We start from the raw sequence: 21,488 nt of genomic DNA, 5'->3' as shown, positions 1-21,488 counted from the left end.
AGGTAAGTGAAGAAAGAATATAACCAATTATCTAATAGTGGGTTTAACATTGCTAACTATAAATAATGATGGTGTAGCTTAAGGTGGATACCAACGGACTATAAATGGTTGATATAGCGGCCTGTGTGAGGTTTTGCTGAAACCGAGGCTTTACTTTGGCGAGTTCCACAACAGAATTTTAATTCTCATTTTTTACATTTTTCAGGCGTCTGCTGATTGGGGGTGAATTCGGGCAATATTAAAATTTAATAAAAATGAAAACAAAATTTAAATAAAGTAATAAAAATTAATGCCTACTGCAGTCTCAATTGTAATTGAATTGTTTTCTTTTGGATTTACGTTTTTCTTTGGATTTACTATTTGTCATCCGTTTTTCTTTGGATTTTATCTTTGCTTGCACTTGGATTTATATTCGGACAAATCATTAAACATAGTAAGAACTAACATAGAACCAGACAATAAATATAGATCGTGTATTTATTTATGGTTCAAAAATACTAACAAATTTGACGTTAACTGTTTTTTACAGATTTACATATTTCGTTGTATCATGCACAAAATGCTTTGAGGGAATGTTTATCTAGATAGATCATAATTAGTTGTAATGTTGTATTAAGCGATTCTAAATGTATGTTATATAAGCATTAACTTTCTTTCCAAACTAATATTTGTTTACATATTGAGTATTAAGTTTAAAGTCGCTACCAATCATACAACCATAAATATTCGATTTTAAGCATGTCATTATCGTATATAATTATAGTTTAGTAATGTGTATGATGCAACCACTTTGTGCAATTTGACATTCCTGATATACGCTGGTTATACCCATGGTTCTATGCACAAAGCCTTTCCCAATGGGCTGGGTCATATATACAAATGCCGTCAAGGATGCGGTCTGTGGACGTGAACCACTGCGGTTTCGTCATCATCTTCAATCTACGAATGGATGTTCTGTTGAGCGTGTCATCACTAGTAGGCCTATCGTTTGATTTTATGATCAATCTGGAAATTACTCAAGCGGAATCAACAACCAATGGTAAGATGTTGTTTTTTTCTCTCTTTACCTTTACCTACCTCTTACTATAACTTGAATTTATATACTAAATATGTTGGCTTTTGTTTTGTAGATTGAAAACATCTGACGCAAAAAAGGTCATGTTATTTGACAAAGCAAAGATAAGTATAGACTGAACTGTATAGGCCTCTGTTGGTATCTGTGTACTAAAATATTATGCTGTTCATTAAAGTCTAGACAACGTGGAACCCCTCCCTCCCCCATTTAATGGCTAAGCTTCTAAATATATACAGGTATCATCAAATGTGTTAATAGTTGGCTTCGGTTTTATTTTTTAGTTCGTATTTGTATGCATCATCCATGTAGTTAAGTAGATGTAGTTAGACAAAATCTAAGCTAAATAATATAAACATTAATAATAGGGTTAACATAATATAGGATAGATTTTTAGATAGCCGTAGTTCTAAAATCTAAATTAATATAATTCTTAATAATAGGGTTCATCCAGCTAAGGTTTTCCATCCATCATTAACTGTTGTTTTACAGGTTCCGAGGTTGCAAGAGCGCGTTCATTTTACTAATTCTTTCAAAGACAAACTTAAAATAAAACTGAAGCCATGAATTACATTAAATTTGGAATTTTTAAAACCAGTATTTAATAAGAAGCTTAGTCATTCAAAAAACACCCAGTGAAGTGAATGTTGTATTCGCCTAATTATTATATTAAAAGGTAAAGGTACATTTTGGTGGTCCGTGATCTTTTAGAAATTGACGCCATTTATACCCGTGATCATTTATGTGTGATACTTCATAACCAGTTACAATCCTGCAATTATACGTTATTAACACAACCCTACTTTATTATTCCAGAGACTTTACGGTGGAAAGTATCAGCCAATAGTGGAACTACAACCAACAGATGGGAATTGGGTGTCGGTGGTGAATTTTGAAGGGACGGTTATCCATTTGATGATACTTGCTTATGGTGAGTGGGCCTATTATCAAGTTTAATATACTAATTTAAATATTTAGGCCTACTGTATTTGTAACCTTTAAAATGCTCGCCTATATATATTCCAGGCCCAGCTTTTTCGACGACTGGAGAAAAACCGGGGACCTACGAGACGGACCGCTATCAATGACTGCAGAAAGAGGACGCCTACAACATTTCTCATTTTTGGTAAGATCTTTCCGTACTATAGAGATCCAATACTGCAATTGTGTGTAAGGGATGTTTACTAAATGGTTACATCTATCTAATAGGATACTTACACGATGAATTGGAAACTACAGACTCCAGATTAAAGACTGCCAGCGATGCAGACGACGTAATCAGTGGACACAGAGTCAACTGGTGGTAAGATATTTCAATTTAATTATGCTGTTAGTTCACATTTGTAATTATTATCTATTTCATTATTCAAAGGACCGGGGGTGAAGATACCCGCGTGAATTGACGACTGGGACGATGGAAGTCTATGGTACAGATATGTGATCTGGACACTGCTGGACGCAAGAATAACGGCTACCGTACCGGCTTTCTTATTGGTAAGTTTTAATATCATATTTTCTGTACTATCAACCTGTATAACTTATTTTGAGGAGGAGTTACTTATTTAATAAATATTTTTGATAGGATCGGAGAGCTACTACCAGATGACCGGAAAGACACGATGGACATAACCGCACGATGGAAGGCTACAGGATCGCTAACATTGGACACTGCTGGACATCACTACACGATGGAAGGCTACAGGATCGCTAACATTGGACACTGCTGGACATTTCAATGGTCAGATTTTACTGTATTATGTACATTTTTTGAATGATTATTTATTGTATTATTTCATAGCCTGGGAAAAGTTATACGCGAGATTGACGTCTTCCAGATTGCTCATTTGGGTAAGTTTCAATTTTTTTCTTTTCTGTAGGCCTACTACTACGATTAGTCGGGATATAATAGGATGATTATTTCTTTGTTTCAATAAGATAATCCCACTTCCAAACGGCTTGGAAGACTGGCACAATAACGCTAGACGATGCCGGAAGAAGGCTACCAAAATGACGATACACGATGGAGACGACGGCAACCATAATGACGCTACAGTTAGACTCTCAATGATGGAGGATGGTTACGGCCAGTATTCAGTGGACGCTGCTGGAGACGGTATTTAATCGTTATTTTTCTATATAAAGTTTAAACATTTTCCGATCTATACTTCGCAGTTAATGTTAATGATTTTGTTCATTTCTATTTATAATAGAATAGGCGGAAAGCAAATGACTAGGAAAACGGCTACCAGAAATAAAATTATTCACCACAAACAAATAACTTATTGCAAGAAATATTACCTGGAAAAACGACGCATCACAAGACTGTGTGTAGAATGGCTAATGTTTACACGACGTAAAGTACAATTTATTAGTTTTGCTTCGATTTTGGACCTAAAATTACGTGGAATATATAATAATATATTTAAGCATTTGTTGCTTTTACGGATTCGTAACTCCTTGATTGACACCGAAGTGTTTAAGGTGATGTCGTGAATTATATATTAATATTCTAGGATAATGAAATCGCTGCTGAGAAAACTGGAGGAATCGTATTCAGAAGACTCGATTGAGTAGATGACCAAAGAAGACTGTGAAAGAAACAATACCAGATGAGGACTAGCAGATGGATGGACCGACGGCTACCAGCGGATGACGGCAAAGAAACTATCGGTTATGGACGTCTGTGCCAGATGGACGGCTGCCAGATGGACGGCTACCGCATGAAAACAACAACGAAAATTGCTTGCAGATGACATATGGGTTGATTGATTCCGAATGACCACCAAGAATCCAGAAAGAATACTAACCAACGAAATACTTGGTAAGTAGCAAAGAGTATAAAAGACCATAGGTCATTGTTTATACCCGGGTTTATAGTGAAATACAAACACTACAATAATTATGGTAACTCTGATGTTGCAATTTGCTTGTTATATTTTATTTCATTAATACATTCTGTTTATTTTTATAAATTTGTTGACAGAAGTGTATGCCATCTGACGGTGACGAATAGAAGATAGACCAAGGAAAATATCAACATGACAAGAAAGATGAAAAGCGGGAACCGCGAGCGGACGGATCGCTGTGAGTGGACGTACACAAAGAACGCGGACGGATGGACGCAACGCGAGTTATGCAATTATAAACCAAAAATAATGATAAATTATTTATTTAAAACCTACTATAAAGGCATACTACCACAACATACTTCCTTCCATATTTACGCAAAGATAAACATAACTTACTGCATGTACATTCTATGTTTCATAACACCAAATGCACTTAATTTGTTTGTTGTGTTTTATTTCTTTTCTCGTATCCAAACCTCCCAATGCTTCTGCTAGCTAGGTTCATTGCTGACTAAGATCAGGTGACTAGGACAATGAAGGTGTTTCATTTTTGGTAGTTTGATTTGTAGCGTGTTTCTGTGGATCCTTCAGTTTCATTTTACCAAAGCTGTTTAATATTTGCACTATTAACTTAACACTTTCTCGCAAACAAATTCTCAAATCATGCATACTGCAACCAATATTATTATCACTATCACTAATATACACACGTGAATAAATACATAGTATGCTATTAAACAATATTAAGTAATAATTGCATAACTTATTATTTTTTTTTTATAGCTAAAATAAGTATAAGTATTCATTTATAGATATTGTAATAAAATATTTGAGAGGTTTTTAAAAACATTTTTTTCTTTTTTAAATTATGTAAATAATAAATGTATATGTTGAAAATATGTTTTTTCATCGATTCGGATAACAAAAAATAATCATTTAAGCAATAAAATGCATACAGAGTATGTTTTTTACGAATGTAATTTTACAATGTTTATATTATTGTATTTGATTTTTGTTATTTTGATTATGCAAATAATATGCATGGCCATGTAATTATGACCACCATAGTATTCTGTGATCGATGTTTTTTTAATTGAATAATATATTATTTATTGTAATCTTCCAAACACTACCAAAAATAAATAAAATAATGATTTTTTTTATCTTTATTGTTTATATTGTTTTTCCTTTGGAATGTTTTTTGTGTACCTTATCTGATGTATGATACCCTAATAAATAACTCCTTTGGCGCGCCATACTTACAGCGAGGGCGCTTTTATAAAAAACACAACAAACGCACATGTCTCGCTTTCGATAGGTTATTGTAAATCAAAGAGGCCTAATATACTAGTTTTTATCGTTTAGGTAGTATCGAATATCGTTTACTGCAATGGGCATCCATGTTTATTAATTTATCCCTGTAAGTATACTATACTTGAGCCTTCTAGGCCTACATACCTAATAAGTAATAGATAGTACCCTACTAGAGGCCAGGAGGGCCTGGGCTGGGTCAGTACTCCTGGCCGGCTATATACATATACAGTGATGATGGTGACTAATGATTTGATTGATGGAAGACATGACTGGTGATAGGGATGTCTTGCACACGGTCGGTACAACTGTCGCGCCAAAAACTCATGGTGTAGTATATATCTAGTTATCTAGCAATCCGTTCCCCCTCCTCCCCATATTTATCATACTTTGCAGACATTGCAGAGGGACAAGACAAATGGAAAAGTTTTAGTTCATTTTTCTATTTTACCCTTCAGCAGTAAATGGCATTAAGGTTTTGAATGTCTGGTGGAAAAGATCAGCTGCGGAAGGTTCTTGCTCTCTGTAAGTATCATGGAATCTTTCAGCAAGCCAACCAGCTAACCAGCAGCATTGTCACTGGGTGCTATGATTATGGACCGCTTGGCAGCGATATCAAACGCAACATTGAAAATGAGTGGTGAGCATATTCGGAGTTCATATAGGCCCACAGGGTCATTGGAAATGTAGAAATGTTATTAAAATATTTTCCAGACCTTAAAGATGTATTGTCCCTTGAAACACAAAAAATGAAAAAAAAATATTCTAAATATAAATTGGCCATATCAAAGTAATATTAAAGTTATTCACTTTAAGTCGAAAATTCGAGGCAAAAACAACAAGTTTACGTAATTAACAGGTAAATTAATTTGATTACATTTCGTCTGGAAAATCGTCACAAGCGAAAGTAAACAAAGATTTCAAACCATTAGTATGCATTATGCATGATGCTAATTAGGATTGTTTGCAACTCGTCGCGGTTGGGAAGGTGTTTTCACACAGATCGCGAAGAAGTTTTATGATTATCCATACAGAGTAGCCAAACAAGCACGTTGCATTATGAGATATGTTTTGATCGAAAACTTTGACTGGAAGTCAAAGTTATTTTTTGAAGAAAAAAAACGTCTGTATTTCGGTTAAATTTTTTTTTTTTCGACTAATTTTTGGTGAAAGTTAATTAACTATTATGATACTTCAAAATGACGCACTTTTTTTCGAAATATTAAAAAATGTTTTTTTGTTGAATTAGTCAAAGGGACAATACATCTTTAATGGAAAGTCATGGAAAATTTTCCTTTTAATTTGATGAAGCATTAAAAAAAAAATTGGACACAATGTATAAGCCTATTCTATAACTGCTTTACTATGATACTTTAATAAATTCATATCATGAAAATTCAAAGAGTATAAAAATATAAAATTGTGATTTTCCCAAAAGAGATCATTGTGGTTATGAAAGTTCCTAGGGATCAACATACGTAATATCATTTTTCAGGAACAATTTCCCTTTAATAAATGTTATGTAAGATTTTTCTTTCAAATACTCACTGCCATTCACTATTCATTTGTGTGGTAGGTGGCAAAGTGTTGTGACAGCTAAAGAGTACATGTTTGGTGTTGAATGTGCAAGCCTTCATGGCACCCGTCCAGGAAGTATACACCAAGTGAAAGTTGCTCCATTGCAATCTGACAATTCAGAGCCAAACACGCCGCACGAGAACTCATTTGTGCAGTCCTCATTTTCAAATAGTAAATACTTTTTTATTTTAAGCCAATTTTAAAAACATAATTATCCAACTAAATTGAATATATTTTATTTAAGCTGCATATGCACCACACAGCTTATGCATAAAACGTCCAAAAGCTAGAGTCAGTGGAGCAAGTTGCCTTCAACAAGGAAGTTTGCTACTAAATGGAAGAAGATAAAAAACACTACATATTAAGATAAATATTTATTTCATTTTAAATATTCCAACAATACACTATTAATTTTTAGCTTAAATTTAATGTTTATGCAGTATGCTGTTTTAATTGTTTATTTTAACATTAGTAGAGTGTACATTAGTATTACCGTAACCTATTTTTTGACATAGTATATTTTTACAATTGTAATAATTTGAACTTATTTCATTTAATTTGTTTTGTTTTGTAGGTCTTTGTAGGCATTATCCACAGACATTGCAGTTGGTTAATAAAAAACTTCCATTTGGAATTGCAAACGTTGGAAGATGCTACCAGACGGTTGATTCAACAGACAGTTCAAAAATCATTTACAGGTACAAGATTTCATCTTGGTTGTTTGGATGTTCACCAGTCCTATTCCAATCTGTATGTTTTGTAGATACTGTAGTTACCTTATTGTAAATATGTGTGTATTAATGTAAATTGTTGTCTTTGAATTATTTTTATTATATTTGAAAATGTTCTCTACTGAACCACTTTGGAAATCAATGCTTTAGCACTGAAAGTGTCATTCAGTATAAAGACAGAATAAATAAATAAATCCTGTCCGAGAAAGTTTTTTTGTTAAATCACAAATTGTTGTTCATTTTATAGAATGCCAGAGTTCACCGAGATGTCTGTTAATTTCTTTACACCTCCCAAAGAATCCAGTCAGTGGCTGTATTCATGGCAGAAAGAGAGACTTCAGTGGTGGAGAAAGGTAATGCCACCTTTTTTAAATCTATAGATTTCCGATAGTAGCAAATACTAGTCAATCTTGAACTCATTGGTTTCGTTCTCCTCAGTTTTCAGGAACACCATCGTTGTTTTCTGTGTCGGTCCAGGAAGATGCAAAGGCTGCTGACATAATGTTCCAGTTTCCATGGGGGGTAGAAGTAATAGAAAGAATAGCTAACAGAGGGAGTAAAATATTAGAAGATATTTATAAGGACACAAAGAAAAATATTCAGGTAATTCCATGGAGTAAATGACTACTCCATGGGTAATTCATATAGTTATAAAGGTAATAGGTAAAATTTTTGAACTCCACCGTTGCTCTGTCCTGCTCATAGTTATCTAGACTTGCCCCAAGTCTGTATTTATTGTCTTTTTTTTATTTATTTGTTTTTATTTCGACCGCGATTTTTGTCTGAAAATACAGACTTGTGAAACACGTATAGAAATCGATTTGCAAACCGCAAACATCCGATAAGAATGACGTAGGTTATCATACCGTACTTGGCTATATGGGGCGGGCGGTATGTAAATATGGATTTCGAATCAACCAATTATCATTTTGTTTCAAAATGAAAAAGATCGAGTACGTACGTACAGTGTGCTGAATGTACGATCGAGACTGAACAACTGTTGAAATATAAAATCGTGTTGCCAAGTTGTTTTGTTTATTAATTGTTCTGGCCTAGGCCTCCTTCGTAGGTGTTCGTAGGGCTACTCAACTCGTACGTATGACCTTCCAAATAAAACGCCAATAAGGTACATACCACCACCGACCGGCACACAACAGGGCTACACCACCACACAGAACAGGACAGGGTCTGGGTGGGAATTAAATCAAATTTTCTCCGCATAATAAATGATCCATTCAATGTTTGATTTGGCGGAGAAGCTAGCCTATCATATCACGACGAGTTTTCATGTTCTTGGGAAAAATCTCATCAAATGTTTACCAGACTACTAGGCATATAAAATCATTTTTAGCCTTCAGAAACTTTCATCAATGTACCCAACCAATACCTAAACGTAACATAGCGCATGCGCATCGTCTTAGACGTTGAGTCTTTGAAATTCTGAAATATGAATATTAAAACAACGTACGAGTGAGTAGCCAATGGCATGCGGCTGAAACTAGTCAACTGGATAATTCATGCACCAAGAATTCTTGGTGTCAAACCACGTGACTTATGCGTGTTTCCCCAGACGGAGTATCCAAACTCAAGTAATACACGTATGAAACGCCATATGTGCAAAAATATTTATATTTTTACAAAACTCCGTCTGGAGCCCAGACTAATAGTTATCATATAGATTGGTACTTTTATGTATTATTTACGTAGAAATTAGTTATAGATCTCTACTTCATTACCAATTTTATTTTTCTGTTTTAACAGGGTAAATTTAAAAAGCGTTTTGTTACGCCAAATATTATTGAGATTGTTGCTGGTTTAGACGCAGGAGTGTTTGCGTATTTAGTAGAAGCTGTTCAACAAAAACAAATCAAAGATTCAAATGGGAAAACAATTTCCAGAAAGGTAAACACAGATTATTTTAGTAGTAGTGTAACTCAAATATTTTACAGTTACAGGTACTCAATGATTAGAAGGAATGCAAACTTAATGCAAGAACATTATTCACAATATTAAATGAGTTATTTGTACCATTATATGGAAGTTATGCACAATAGTTATTCTTTTTTTAGATTTTGCGATTACATCGTCGCTTAGCGCCAATTAAGGTAGCTGTTGTTCCTTCAAAACCAGATCGTGAAATTAAAGAGGTATGAAGATAGCCACTATTATAACCTAATACATTCCTTGTTCTGAAGTTCTTCCTACACTATCAAACTAGTTTGACAAAAAAAGTGTGATGTATTCAAATATGGTAGTGATATGACATCATCATGTCCATATTTGGCCACATCACATCCATATTTGGCCACATCACATCTTTACAATAAACACTGAGCTTTATGTTCATCACACTAATTCATTTATACTTTATTTTGCAGTTGGCCGAATATTTATCAAAAGAATTCTGTCAGGCAGGAATAAAAGTGTTTCATATTGGTGAAACCCCAATATCTCTTGATAAAGAGTTCTTTAGGTAATTATTGCTTTTAAAATATAAAAATGTAATATTTTAATTTAAATAACTTACTAGAAAAAAAAGCAAAGAAACCGCTTTTATTCTCATCAAATCTTGTAAAAGAATTATGAAAGTTTATTAGTATTCTGTATATTCTTGAGTATAAGACAAAAAGGTTAAAGGTTAAGGTATGTATCTGTGCAAGTCAACATTCGCATTTGAGTTCATGTCAATGACCTCAATTTCTTTGGTTGTTATTCAAGATTTGATGAAATGGGAATACCATTTATCGTAGTCATAGATAAAGAAACTTTAAAAACAGGCGTAACAGAAATAAGAAACAGAGATACAACTTTAAAGGTAAGATTTAACTAAACAATTTTCTTTTATGTTTAAAACTTTTTTCCGTGTGTTGCCCATTTGCTCTTAAAGACCTGTTCCATGTATATGTCGTTACTGTGGACTGGTCATTTGCATCTAAGGATTACTCCATCAATGGGCTTTCTTCGCCATACTGACCTTTTTCGCATAGAGGCTTGTTCTACATACAGCGCCATTCCAAGTACTGGTCTCTTCCACGTACAGGACCCCAAGTCCATTTTGGGTACTGGCCTCTTCTGCGTACAAGCATGTTCCTCGTACAAGCATGTTCCTCGTACAAGCATGTTCCTCGTACAAGTTCCACATACAGGACTACAAGTACTGGCCTGTTGTGCATACAGGACTACAAGTACTGGCCTGTTGTGCATACAGGACTACAAGTACTGGCCTGTTGTGCATACAGGACTACAAGTACTGGCCTGTTGTGCATACAGGACCACAAGTACTGGCCTGTTGTGCATACAGGACCACAAGTACTGGCCTGTTGTGCATACAGGACCACAAGTACTGGCCTGTTGTGCATACAGGACCACAAGTACTGGCCTGTTGTGCATACAGGACCACAAGTACTGGCCTGTTGTGCATACAGGACCACAAGTACTGGCCTGTTGTGCATACAGGACCACAAGTACTGGCCTGTTGTGCATACAGGACCACAAGTACTGGCCTGTTGTGCATACAGGACCACAAGTACTGGCCTGTTGTGCATACAGGACCACAAGTACTGGCCTGTTGTGCATACAGGACCACAAGTACTGGCCTGTTGTGCATACAGGACCACAAGTACTGGCCTGTTGTGCATACAGGACCACAAGTACTGGCCTGTTGTGCATACAGGACCACAAGTACTGGCCTGTTGTGCATACAGGACCACAAGTACTGGCCTGTTGTGCATACAGGACCACAAGTACTGGCCTGTTGTGCATACAGGACCACAAGTACTGACCTGTTGTGCATACAGGACCACAAGTACTGACCTGTTGTGCATACAGGACCACAAGTACTGACCTGTTGTGCATACAGGACCACAAGTACTGACCTGTTGTGCATACAGGACCACAAGTACTGACCTGTTGTGCATACAGGACCACAAGTACTGGCCTGTTGTGCATACATGACCACAAGTACTGGCCTGTTGTGCATACAGGACCACAAGTACTGGCCTGTTGTGCATACAAGACCACAAGTACTGGCCTGTTGTGCATACAGGACCACAAGTACTGACCTGTTGTGCATACAGGACCACAAGTACTGACCTGTTGTGCATACAGGACCACAAGTACTGACCTGCTGTGCATACAGGACCACAAGTACTGACCTGTTGTGCATACAGGACCACAAGTACTGGCCTGTTGTGCATACAGGACCCCAAGTACTGGCCTGTTGTGCATACAGGACCACAAGTACTGGCCTGTTGTGCATACAGGACCACAAGTACTGGCCTGTTGTGCATACAGGACCACAAGTACTGGCCTGTTGTGCATACAGGACCACAAGTACTGGCCTGTTGTGCATACAGGACCACAAGTACTGGCCTGTTGTGCATACAGGACCACAAGTACTGGCCTGTTGTGCATACAGGACTACAAGTACTGGCCTGTTGTGCATACAGGACTACAAGTACTGGCCTTTTTTCGTGTATTTTAGCCTGTTTCGCGTATGGCATGATTTCTGATCTTGTAAAAATGTTTTTAATTATTTAATTATTTGTATTTATTGACTTTGTTTAGCAACAAGTACACATAACTGGAGTTAAGGATATTATACAAAAACATCTGAATGCATACTAATTAAATCCACCTGGAAACATGCTAATTAGAACTTTCTGGACGGATAATATGACGTGAACGAAAGATGTTGTGACAACATTTATTCTGAAAAAACAGTAACACTAATAACAGAGGCACAATATTCTATTTATTGAAAAGTAGTTGGTTTCCTTAAAAAGTGATCTGTTTAAGTTCTATGGTTTCACCAAACAGCCATTATGGCTTACAGCGCTATAAAAATATACCATATATCAATATGTACAAATATATAGTATATAAATAATATACACTGCCGTTTCCACCTAATATATATATATAAATATATAATCATGATAATTGCTATTTTTACTATTATAAAATCGTATGAAGAAAACTTTTATAAATAAACTTTATATTACAAACCTTGATTGATTTGCATGTCTTTTTATCAATATTTAGTTGTTGATACATTTCTAGTTAATAATTTACAATAGGATTTGATATGAACATCGAATAATGTTTTAGTAGTAATTATTTTACAATAGGGTCTAATTTGAACATGGAGCGACATTTTAGTAACTATTTTAGAATAGGATCCAATAACACAAAATAACTTTTTAGTCAATATATTGCAATACAATAAAACAACCTTACAAATAATGTCTGTGAAGCATGGTTGCAACCATCGTGGTTACAACCATCGTGGTTGTTATGCATCAATGCATGAGTATCCATTTTGATGAAGCTGCTGTTTAAGTCGAGCAAGCTCAGTTTGTTTCTGAAAAAAAACAAAACTGTTTTGTTATGTAATTTGACACCATACTACAGTACTACTAATTTCGGTACGGTCTAATAATAACAAATAATAATATTACAAAGATGCACAATTTGGTCCTCAATTAATTTAGGAGTTTGAGATAATCAATTACCAATACCAACCTCGTGTAGTTCTTGTATATACAGTGTAATTTTTTGTTTAGTTGTACGATCTTCAAACACGTTTAATTCGCTGATTCTTACTTTGATATTCTCGTCTGGTATTCCTAAAAGCAGAATCTTTCAAAAGAGAAGTGAAATATCTACGTGATTTACTTTTTCATTTGTTTATGCGCAAGGACGTACGCGCTACGCAAGCAAGTTGACCAATGACAAGCCACTGTTCGAATAATCCATTGCTTGTGATTGGTCAAATCACTTGCGTTGCGTTACGTCCTTGCGTTGCGTCGCTAGTGGGAACCGAGCTTAAGTCGTTTAATTTAAACCCTCTAATAAATAGTAAATGCAGTAAGTCGAACTATATGTTTTGATAATTAAAATTACCTTTGGAACGAAGACTGCTATTAAGATAACCGAACTTCCAACGATCAGAAATACCGAAATGGTAGCGTAGAGAGCGTCAGTGGTGAGGTCAGTTACAAAGATGACAGGGATGGCAACAATAGCGATGATGGACACACAGTAAACGGCAAAAGCTATCTGTTTACCTAGAATATTTAAACATGAATCAATTGTATAGAGTGAGTAGTAGTTGGTAATTTAAAATTGTCTCAACTTATGGGTATTATCTGTCCCCTAATCACTAGTACTGAGAGACAGCTTTCCCGAGGAGGCCCAGATGAACACAAAAGACATAGACAACTGAATGGTCATACTAGGTGGTTTATACTTGTAACTCAATTTAGCCCTTGGCTACGAATGTAACAAACGGTATGGTGTTTGTTTGTTTGAAATAAAGTGATATAAGCCTTATTTCCAAATACCAAAGCTTGTTGAGACTTACTTTCATTTAGTGCCGATATAACGTTCCTTGTGTCCCATGCAATAAACACACCAAATGCCATTAAGGCTCCTTTGAAGACGAACAGCAACCCGAACCAGATGTCATTGTGCTCCGAGATGCATTCATCAGAAATGTACTGGAGTTGAACATCGTTGTTATTCTCATCATGCGTCATCTGTGATAAAATAAAAAAATCAAATGTTAGATGCAGGAAGATGGAGAAACCAGTAGGAACCAATGTGGTATATGGTGTAATATTCGTGACGTGTCTACTCAACCCGACCCAACTCCGAGGAAAGTTTTTCAAAGTTTACTACTGTAGAACAGTAAAGTACAGAAAACTAGTTTGCGCAAGTTAATTTGTGCACCTACTGTAACTAGTCACATCACAGTCTTTGAGTGCTTTACAGTCATGTTGTTATTGTCCAGATAGACACAGACCTAACTAGTCACATCACAGTCTTTGAGTGCTTTACAGTCATGTTGTTATCGTCCAGATAGACACAGACCTAACTAGTCACATCACAGTCTTTGAGTGCTTTACAGTCATGTTGTTATCGTCCAGATAAACACAGACCTAACTAGTCACATCACAGTCTTTGAGTGCTTTACAGTCATGTTGTTATCGTCCAGATAGACACAGACCTAACTAGTCACATCACAGTCTTTGAGTGCTTTACAGTCATGTTGTTATCGTCCAGATAGACACAGACCTAACTAGTCACATCACAGTCTTTGAGTGCTTTACAGTCATGTTGTTATCGTCCAGATAGACACAGACCTAACTAGTCACATCACAGTCTTTGAGTGCTTTACAGTCATGTTGTTATCGTCCAGATAAACACAGACCTAACTAGTCACATCACAGTCTTTGAGTGCTTTACAGTCATGTTGTTATCGTCCAGATAGACACAGACCTAACTAGTCACATCACAGTCTTTGAGTGCTTTACAGTCATGTTGTTATCGTCCAGATAGACACAGACCTAACTAGTCACATCACAGTCTTTGAGTGCTTTACAGTCATGTTGTTATCGTCCAGATAGACACAGACCTAACTAGTCACATCACAGTCTTTGAGTGCTTTACAGTCATGTTATCGTCCAGATAGACACAGACCTAACTAGTCACATCACAGTCTTTGAGTGCTTTACAGTCATGTTGTTATCGTCCAGATAAACACAGACCTAACTAGTCACATCACAGTCTTTGAGTGCTTTACAGTCATGTTATCGTCCAGATAGACACAGACCTAACTAGTCACATCACAGTCTTTGAGTGCTTTACAGTCATGTTATCGTCCAGATAAACACAGACCTAACTAGTCACATCACAGTCTTTGAGTGCTTTACAGTCATGTTGTTATCGTCCAGATAGAGACAGACCTAACTAGTCACATCACAGTCTTTGAGTGCTTTACAGTCATGTTGTTATCGTCCAGATAGACACAGACCTAACTAGTCACATCACAGTCTTTGAGTGCTTTACAGTCATGTTATCGTCCAGATAAACACAGACCTAACTAGTCACATCACAGTCTTTGAGTGCTTTACAGTCATGTTATCGTCCAGATAGACACAGACCTAACTAGTCACATCACAGTCTTTGAGTGCTTTACAGTCATGTTATCGTCCAGATAAACACAGACCTAACTAGTCACATCACAGTCTTTGAGTGCTTTACAGTCATGTTATCGTCCAGATAAACACAGACCTAACTAGTCACATCACAGTCTTTGAGTGCTTTACAGTCATGTTATCGTCCAGATAGAGACAGACCTAACTAGTCACATCACAGTCTTTGAGTGCTTTACAGTCATGTTATCGTCCAGATAAACACAGACCTAACTAGTCACATCACAGTCTTTGAGTGCTTTACAGTCATGTTATCGTCCAGATAAACACAGACTCCAGTAACTAATCTAGACAGGGAAAACCTCTACAACCTAAAGTTCTGTTGAGTTTCTAATGTAGACTAAACTTTATAAGCGAAAACAATTGGCAACATGAAGCAGTGTGTGTTAGGATAACGCAACAAACAATTGGCAACATGAAGCAGTGTGTGTTAGGATAACGCAACAAACAATTGGCAACATGAAGCAGTGTGTGTTAGGATAACGCAACAAACAATTGGCAACATCAAGCAGTGTGTGTTAGGATAACGCAACAAACAATTGGCAACATCAAGCAGTGTGTGTTAGGATAACGCAACAAACAATTGGCAACATGAAGCAGTGTGTGTTAGGACAACGCAACAAACAATTGGCAACATGAAGCAGTGTGTGTTAGGATAACGCAACAAACAATTGGCAACATGAAGCAGTGTGTGTTAGGATAACGCAACAAACTATTGGCAACATGAAGCAGTGTGTGTTAGGATAACGCAACAAACAATTGGCAACATGAAGCAGTGTGTGTTAGGATAACGCAACAAACAATTGGCAACATGAAGCAGTGTGTGTTAGGATAACGCAACAAACAATTGGCAACATGAAGCAGTGTGTGTTAGGATAACGCAACAAACAATTGGCAACATGAAGCAGTGTGTGTTAGGATAACGCAACAAACAATTGGCAACATGAAGCAGTGTGTGTTAGGATAACGCAACAAACAATTGGCAACATTAAGCAGTGTGTGTTAGGATAACGCAACAAACAATTGGCAACATGAAGCAGTGTGTGTTAGGATAACGCAACAAACAATTGGCAACATGAAGCAGTGTGTGTTAGGATAACGCAACAAACAATTGGCAACATGAAGCAGTGTGTGTTAGGATAACGCAACAAACATTTCAGAAGCTTGTCTTACCTCTGTGTTGACTACTGTACTCTGGATAGTCATGGGGTCAATGATGTTCCAACAAACGAAGATTAACAGGTCAATCATTGTAAATATGAACACTACTGAAACCAGTCGTTTGTCAGACAGATTCTGTGGACATAAAAATACGTTTGTATGAAGAACATGATGCGATGGATGTCATAAAGTTTCAATTTTATTTGGTAGAAATGGAAATCCGGAAACAGTTTTTCTATGAAGATGGACTGATAGTCAACTATTATGTACAACGACGTAGTTAGGATCGATGCCAGAAAACGCCTACTCGTTCTGTTATGCGCAACGCACAAATTTGATCAATCGAAATTTCAAATGATCCATCGCTTGTGATTGGTCAAATTACGTGAGGTACTGTATATGCATGTCCTTGTGTTGCGTAGGCCTATCTAATGGCTGTATGCAAGTACGCCTACCAATTGATAATTGTTGTAGACCTACTGTATATGTAGTCATGACCATAAAAACACTTACAACTTTCTTTAGCTTGTCAACGGCATTAAAAATAACAGATACTCGGTAAGACTTGACAAAGAGACCTCCAAATGCCAATGATATGCTGACTGGCAGAATTAATGATCGTATCTGTAATAATAACATAATTTGGTTTAATTGAAAAATATATAACTAAACTTAACACAAACCAGAATAAGCCTAAAGTATAACAAGTTATTCTTCAAAGGATATTTAGGCCTACCTTACAGATTGCAAGTTTGGTTTGGTCGACAACAAGACTGTTTTCTACTACCATAAGCATCACAGATATATACGCCATTATACAACCAATGGCGACTAAACTGTTTAGACTGATCACAGACATCTTGATAACCCTGAAAAATAACATGATTAAAATGCTTAGTAGTTATAAGTGCGTTTTGTGCGTTTGCGTAAAATAATTGTTGCATACCATGGCTGGATTTCTAGATCATTAATAACATATATGCATATGGAACAATATTTTCCTTTTTGACAGAAACTGTGTATTGACAGCAATCCTTTTAATCTTGCCTAACATTTGTACTTGTCTCGGAATTGTGTGACTACACCCAACTTTTTGTATTACAGTCAGGGAAATATGGCTGTGGTCATGTTAAGTGAGTTAAGAGTTGTCAAAACAATATAACTCAACCACATCAAACTCCTAGAAAGTTGGAAGCCTTTTGCCATTTTCCCCATGACACTATTATATATAGAAAATTGTAAGTCACCGTCTTTTCCTATTGACCACGTGCAAACAAAGCAACACTATAGCAAGGATTATACCGACTGGTGACGTAATCAATACTGTGTACAAAAGCCAGGGTGAAACTTCAGTAGCAATCTGTTTGGTAATGATGCCATCTACTGGTGGCAAATCACCTGTAATGATATGCAAATAAACATAAGCCATTGAGTACCATACTTTGTATTTCATACTTTTCGATTTATCCCATCAACAGAACTCACTACTAATAATATTAGGATCTAAATGAAATGATTTATAAGAATTAAAGAAAGAAATTATTATTGAAATATATAGTTCTAAATTCAGATTGGCACCCGCGTATTTGTTTGTTACGCGCGCTGCTAAGTCGCCTTCTGTTACACAATTAATGTGTTACTTTACTTTGATAAGTGTGTAAATTACCGATATTTAACAGATCATTACCGATATTAAAACAGATCATTACCGATATTAAAACATATAATTACCGACTAATTACCTATGTACTAAAGATAATTGCCAATTCCAACCTATGTGTAATATTAATTACCTCCATATATTTGGACTATTTACTTTCTATTCATTTTTACCTACTTAGCACTTTGTGTGTAATAACCTTGCCTGTGCTATGTTTAGGTTTTACCAAACCAACACATTGACGTTTTAATTTTAAAGAGAAGAAAATCCAGCGCTTTAATGACTACATTGGGGACCTTATTGACCAAGGCTTGCTGCTGACTTTGATTGGTTTGATCAGTAAGTGCGTTTTAATTAATCAAAATATAACTGGCATTTGTTTGATTGAAGATTCTGTTAATGTTTGTGTTAATCAAATAAAGAAGGCTAGATTTACACCACAAATAATCCATACCTTGCCAAAGAAACTCTCCTTCCATTTCTATAATGATATTGTCTCGTGGATTGTGTACCAGTACTCGCCTCAGGTGACCATCTGAATTATAAATAAATTAATAAATAAAGTAATAACATTTTTATTCTACTAGTGCTTTTGATAAAACAATAAGTCAGGAATTGTGGTGTCTATAGATTGGTTCACATGAATAATTCGAATATTCCATCGCATCAAATTACTTGCGTTGCTTCAAACAAACCTAAAGCCATTCGTTGGAAAGGAACCGTCCACATTATTGTTACTAACCACAAATAAATATGGAAAAATGAAATTGTATATAGATCAACAAAAGGCAATCTAGAGATTCTAGATATGCCTTGAATTGTTGACTTTATCACGTGACGTCTATATTACCTTGCACTTGTTCCACGACCACGTCTGCTACTCTGCCTCCAGCATCAGAGAATGTCACAGGCCCCTTTAAATAAAACCATATTTCCTAATTCATTCACATTCGTTATCTAAACTTTTCTGTAATGTTGTTCATGTTATTCCAACACAATTTGAACATTTCGGCGGACATTTGTTTTTGTTTACGTGTTTGGTTGTGGACATTTCTAGTTCGTTGGTACCCTGCCTCAGAGTTTTGATAAAGTAGAGATACATTAGTATTGTATGGTTTCTGTATGAAAGGACTGTTTAAATGGTATTGGGAAAATGATGCAATTGTTCATTGTCTTAATAGTAAAGACATTCCTCTGGTTTCGATTAGTATATTGTAGTTCATTGATAGTAGTTCACTGCTGATAGACGAAACTGACTTGAAACAGTTACAATTTCTGGTTTACAATCAATGAACTACATATCAATATTTATTGTCTTGAACATGAAAACTCACCGTAATTCCGTAAAAACTCAATCGTTGAATCTCCTCCTGAAATATGTTAAGAATATCCTGTCCATAGTCGTAGGTGAAGTCTTCCAGTCGTTTTGAGGGAATCATATTGTTAAGCCTGTCAATTGATGCATTTAAAGTTAGGGCCATTGTCATAAAGGCATCGTACGTCTGGAACACGTATTCGTTGAAATCTGGATTTTCTTTCATCCAATTGTAATCGGCAATGTCCGCTTCAGATGGTTTCTAAGACAAAATGCAATATTAATATTAAGTACTTGTCGTACAACAAGTGTATTAATAGCAATGTTGTTATTAAGTCTTTAAGGAGGTCTACTTACTACTCCATTAAAGTGCACAAGGTTGAAGTCATTGGCAATTGCTAGGCCTCTTATGCCAAAGTACCCATCTGTGACTGCGTCCATTTCTTCGGCAGTGCAATTAACGTCTGGTTGCCTCCACCATTGACCCTGGAGCCATCCCGTGAACATCCACTGGTATTTAGGACCATATAGGCCCTGACGATATGCCTAAAATTAGTGATATAAGTAGTGACCAATTTGCACACTATTACTTTGATTATTATGATGCATTTTAAAATATATCATTTGACTTGTCCGTATTTGAAATAGTTCAGCTTAGTCTTATGGTGGTTATGTAATAAATAGTATGACATGATTAAACTTAGTAGAAATAACTTCTACAATAATATTAATGTAGCTAATAACAAAAAAAATTACAAATGGTAATATACCTCGCACAATATGACACGATTCATATGTTCGTAAAAGTTACCAATTATGATCCGTGCATCATGCATCTGAAAAAAAAAATGTAATAATTTGTTTGAAATTTAGAAGTACAGTCCTGCATTTAAGCGGTGAGAGCCTACTGACCTTCAAGTATTGCATGGGTGTTTTTTGATTAAAAATTTTGAAAAATTCAAGTCACTTTCGTTGCTCGTACTGCATTTGAGCGCTGTGCACGGAGCATACTACTACATGGGTACTTTGTAATGGGTGTTTTTGATTTGTCAAATTACTTCCGTTTCACATACGCATTTTAATTGCGTCATATAACCAATCTATATGATTAATAGTACCTTTAAATTGGAAATATGCGTTTTAACTAATTTGATGTCTGCGATGTTTTCTACCGTAACTACTTCAATGTTCTCTCTTTCAAGATCAGCGGCAAGAGCCTTGAAATTCTAAGGAAACAAAATATCAAAATAATAAAATTATATTTCAAAAATGAAAAGAAGTATACTGTGGCACTCGGTAGTTCATTTTACGTTGAAAAAACATGGGTTAGAAGGTTATAGTTAAATATATGTTTAGTACTACTGTACAAAAGTCATTCTCCGAAACAAACTAGCCCTACATACACCAGTCGCCTAATTGTACAATACAATATGAAAATATCCTACCAGATCATAGAATTCTTCATTTTCATAGATGAGAGCAACTCTTTTCCAGTTAAACATCTTGAGTAATTCGACACGCGTTGGGTTGATGGTGTCAATTCCACTAGCGATGTGGTAAAACTGTGGATATCGTTCACGATTCTGAAAAGCAGGGGACTCTGTGCAACATGCAACCTAGTAAACGTTAACTAGTTGTTAGTGGTATTAACTGAAAAGGAGACGCGCGCGTATAAAAGCCGTTAATAGGTTTTTAGTGCCATTAACAAAAAAAGAACACGCGTGCATATAAAAGCCGTTAATAGGTTGTTAGTGGTATTAACAGAAAAGGGGACGCGCGCGTATAAAATCCGCTAATATGTTTAATAGCGGCAA

At 35.9% G+C, this 21,488-nt stretch overlaps 2 protein-coding genes and 1 long non-coding RNA gene across 4 annotated transcripts; 2 read left to right on the top strand and 1 right to left on the bottom strand.

Moving 5' to 3' along the window:
• The first annotated feature begins 2,097 nt into the window (after positions 1 to 2,097).
• On the top strand, positions 2,098 to 3,762 carry LOC140052678 (uncharacterized). Its single transcript, XR_011845651.1, has 4 exons — positions 2,098 to 2,198; positions 2,282 to 3,185; positions 3,283 to 3,425; positions 3,586 to 3,762. It is a non-coding gene; the product is annotated as an uncharacterized lncRNA (long non-coding RNA).
• A 1,435-nt stretch (positions 3,763 to 5,197) lies between these two features.
• Positions 5,198 to 12,489, top strand: LOC140052394 (DNA polymerase subunit gamma-2, mitochondrial-like). Of its 2 annotated transcripts, none has more exons than XM_072098010.1 (11): positions 5,198 to 5,341; positions 5,694 to 5,872; positions 6,809 to 6,981; positions 7,385 to 7,508; positions 7,789 to 7,894; positions 7,980 to 8,144; positions 9,303 to 9,443; positions 9,611 to 9,688; positions 9,920 to 10,014; positions 10,260 to 10,356; positions 12,108 to 12,489. In XM_072098010.1, the coding sequence occupies exons 2-11, from the start codon at positions 5,715 to 5,717 to the stop codon at positions 12,165 to 12,167; spliced, it is 1,197 nt and encodes a 398-aa protein (XP_071954111.1). In that variant the 5' UTR covers positions 5,198 to 5,341; positions 5,694 to 5,714; the 3' UTR covers positions 12,168 to 12,489. The 2 variants fall into 2 exon arrangements, with proteins under 2 accessions (XP_071954111.1, XP_071954103.1); XM_072098002.1 differs by having other exon boundaries at positions 5,691 to 5,872.
• Positions 12,490 to 12,604: 115 nt separating this feature from the next.
• LOC140050958 (gamma-aminobutyric acid type B receptor subunit 2-like) lies at positions 12,605 to 21,263 on the bottom strand (the record flags this gene model as incomplete). Its single annotated transcript, XM_072095981.1, has 14 exons — positions 12,605 to 12,903; positions 13,065 to 13,181; positions 13,446 to 13,609; positions 13,906 to 14,080; positions 16,712 to 16,834; positions 17,213 to 17,323; positions 17,436 to 17,568; positions 17,947 to 18,097; positions 18,814 to 18,894; positions 19,210 to 19,273; positions 19,694 to 19,936; positions 20,032 to 20,220; positions 20,395 to 20,410; positions 21,097 to 21,263. Coding segments are annotated over 14 exons (1,803 nt in total), but the record flags the coding sequence as incomplete, so codon positions are not given.
• Positions 21,264 to 21,488: the final 225 nt, after the last annotated feature.

Source organism: Antedon mediterranea, chromosome 1 (assembly GCF_964355755.1).
Source record: "Antedon mediterranea chromosome 1, ecAntMedi1.1, whole genome shotgun sequence".
Taxonomy (NCBI): Eukaryota; Metazoa; Echinodermata; class Crinoidea; order Comatulida; family Antedonidae; genus Antedon; species Antedon mediterranea.
This window is presented reverse-complemented; position numbering and strand designations above follow the sequence as displayed.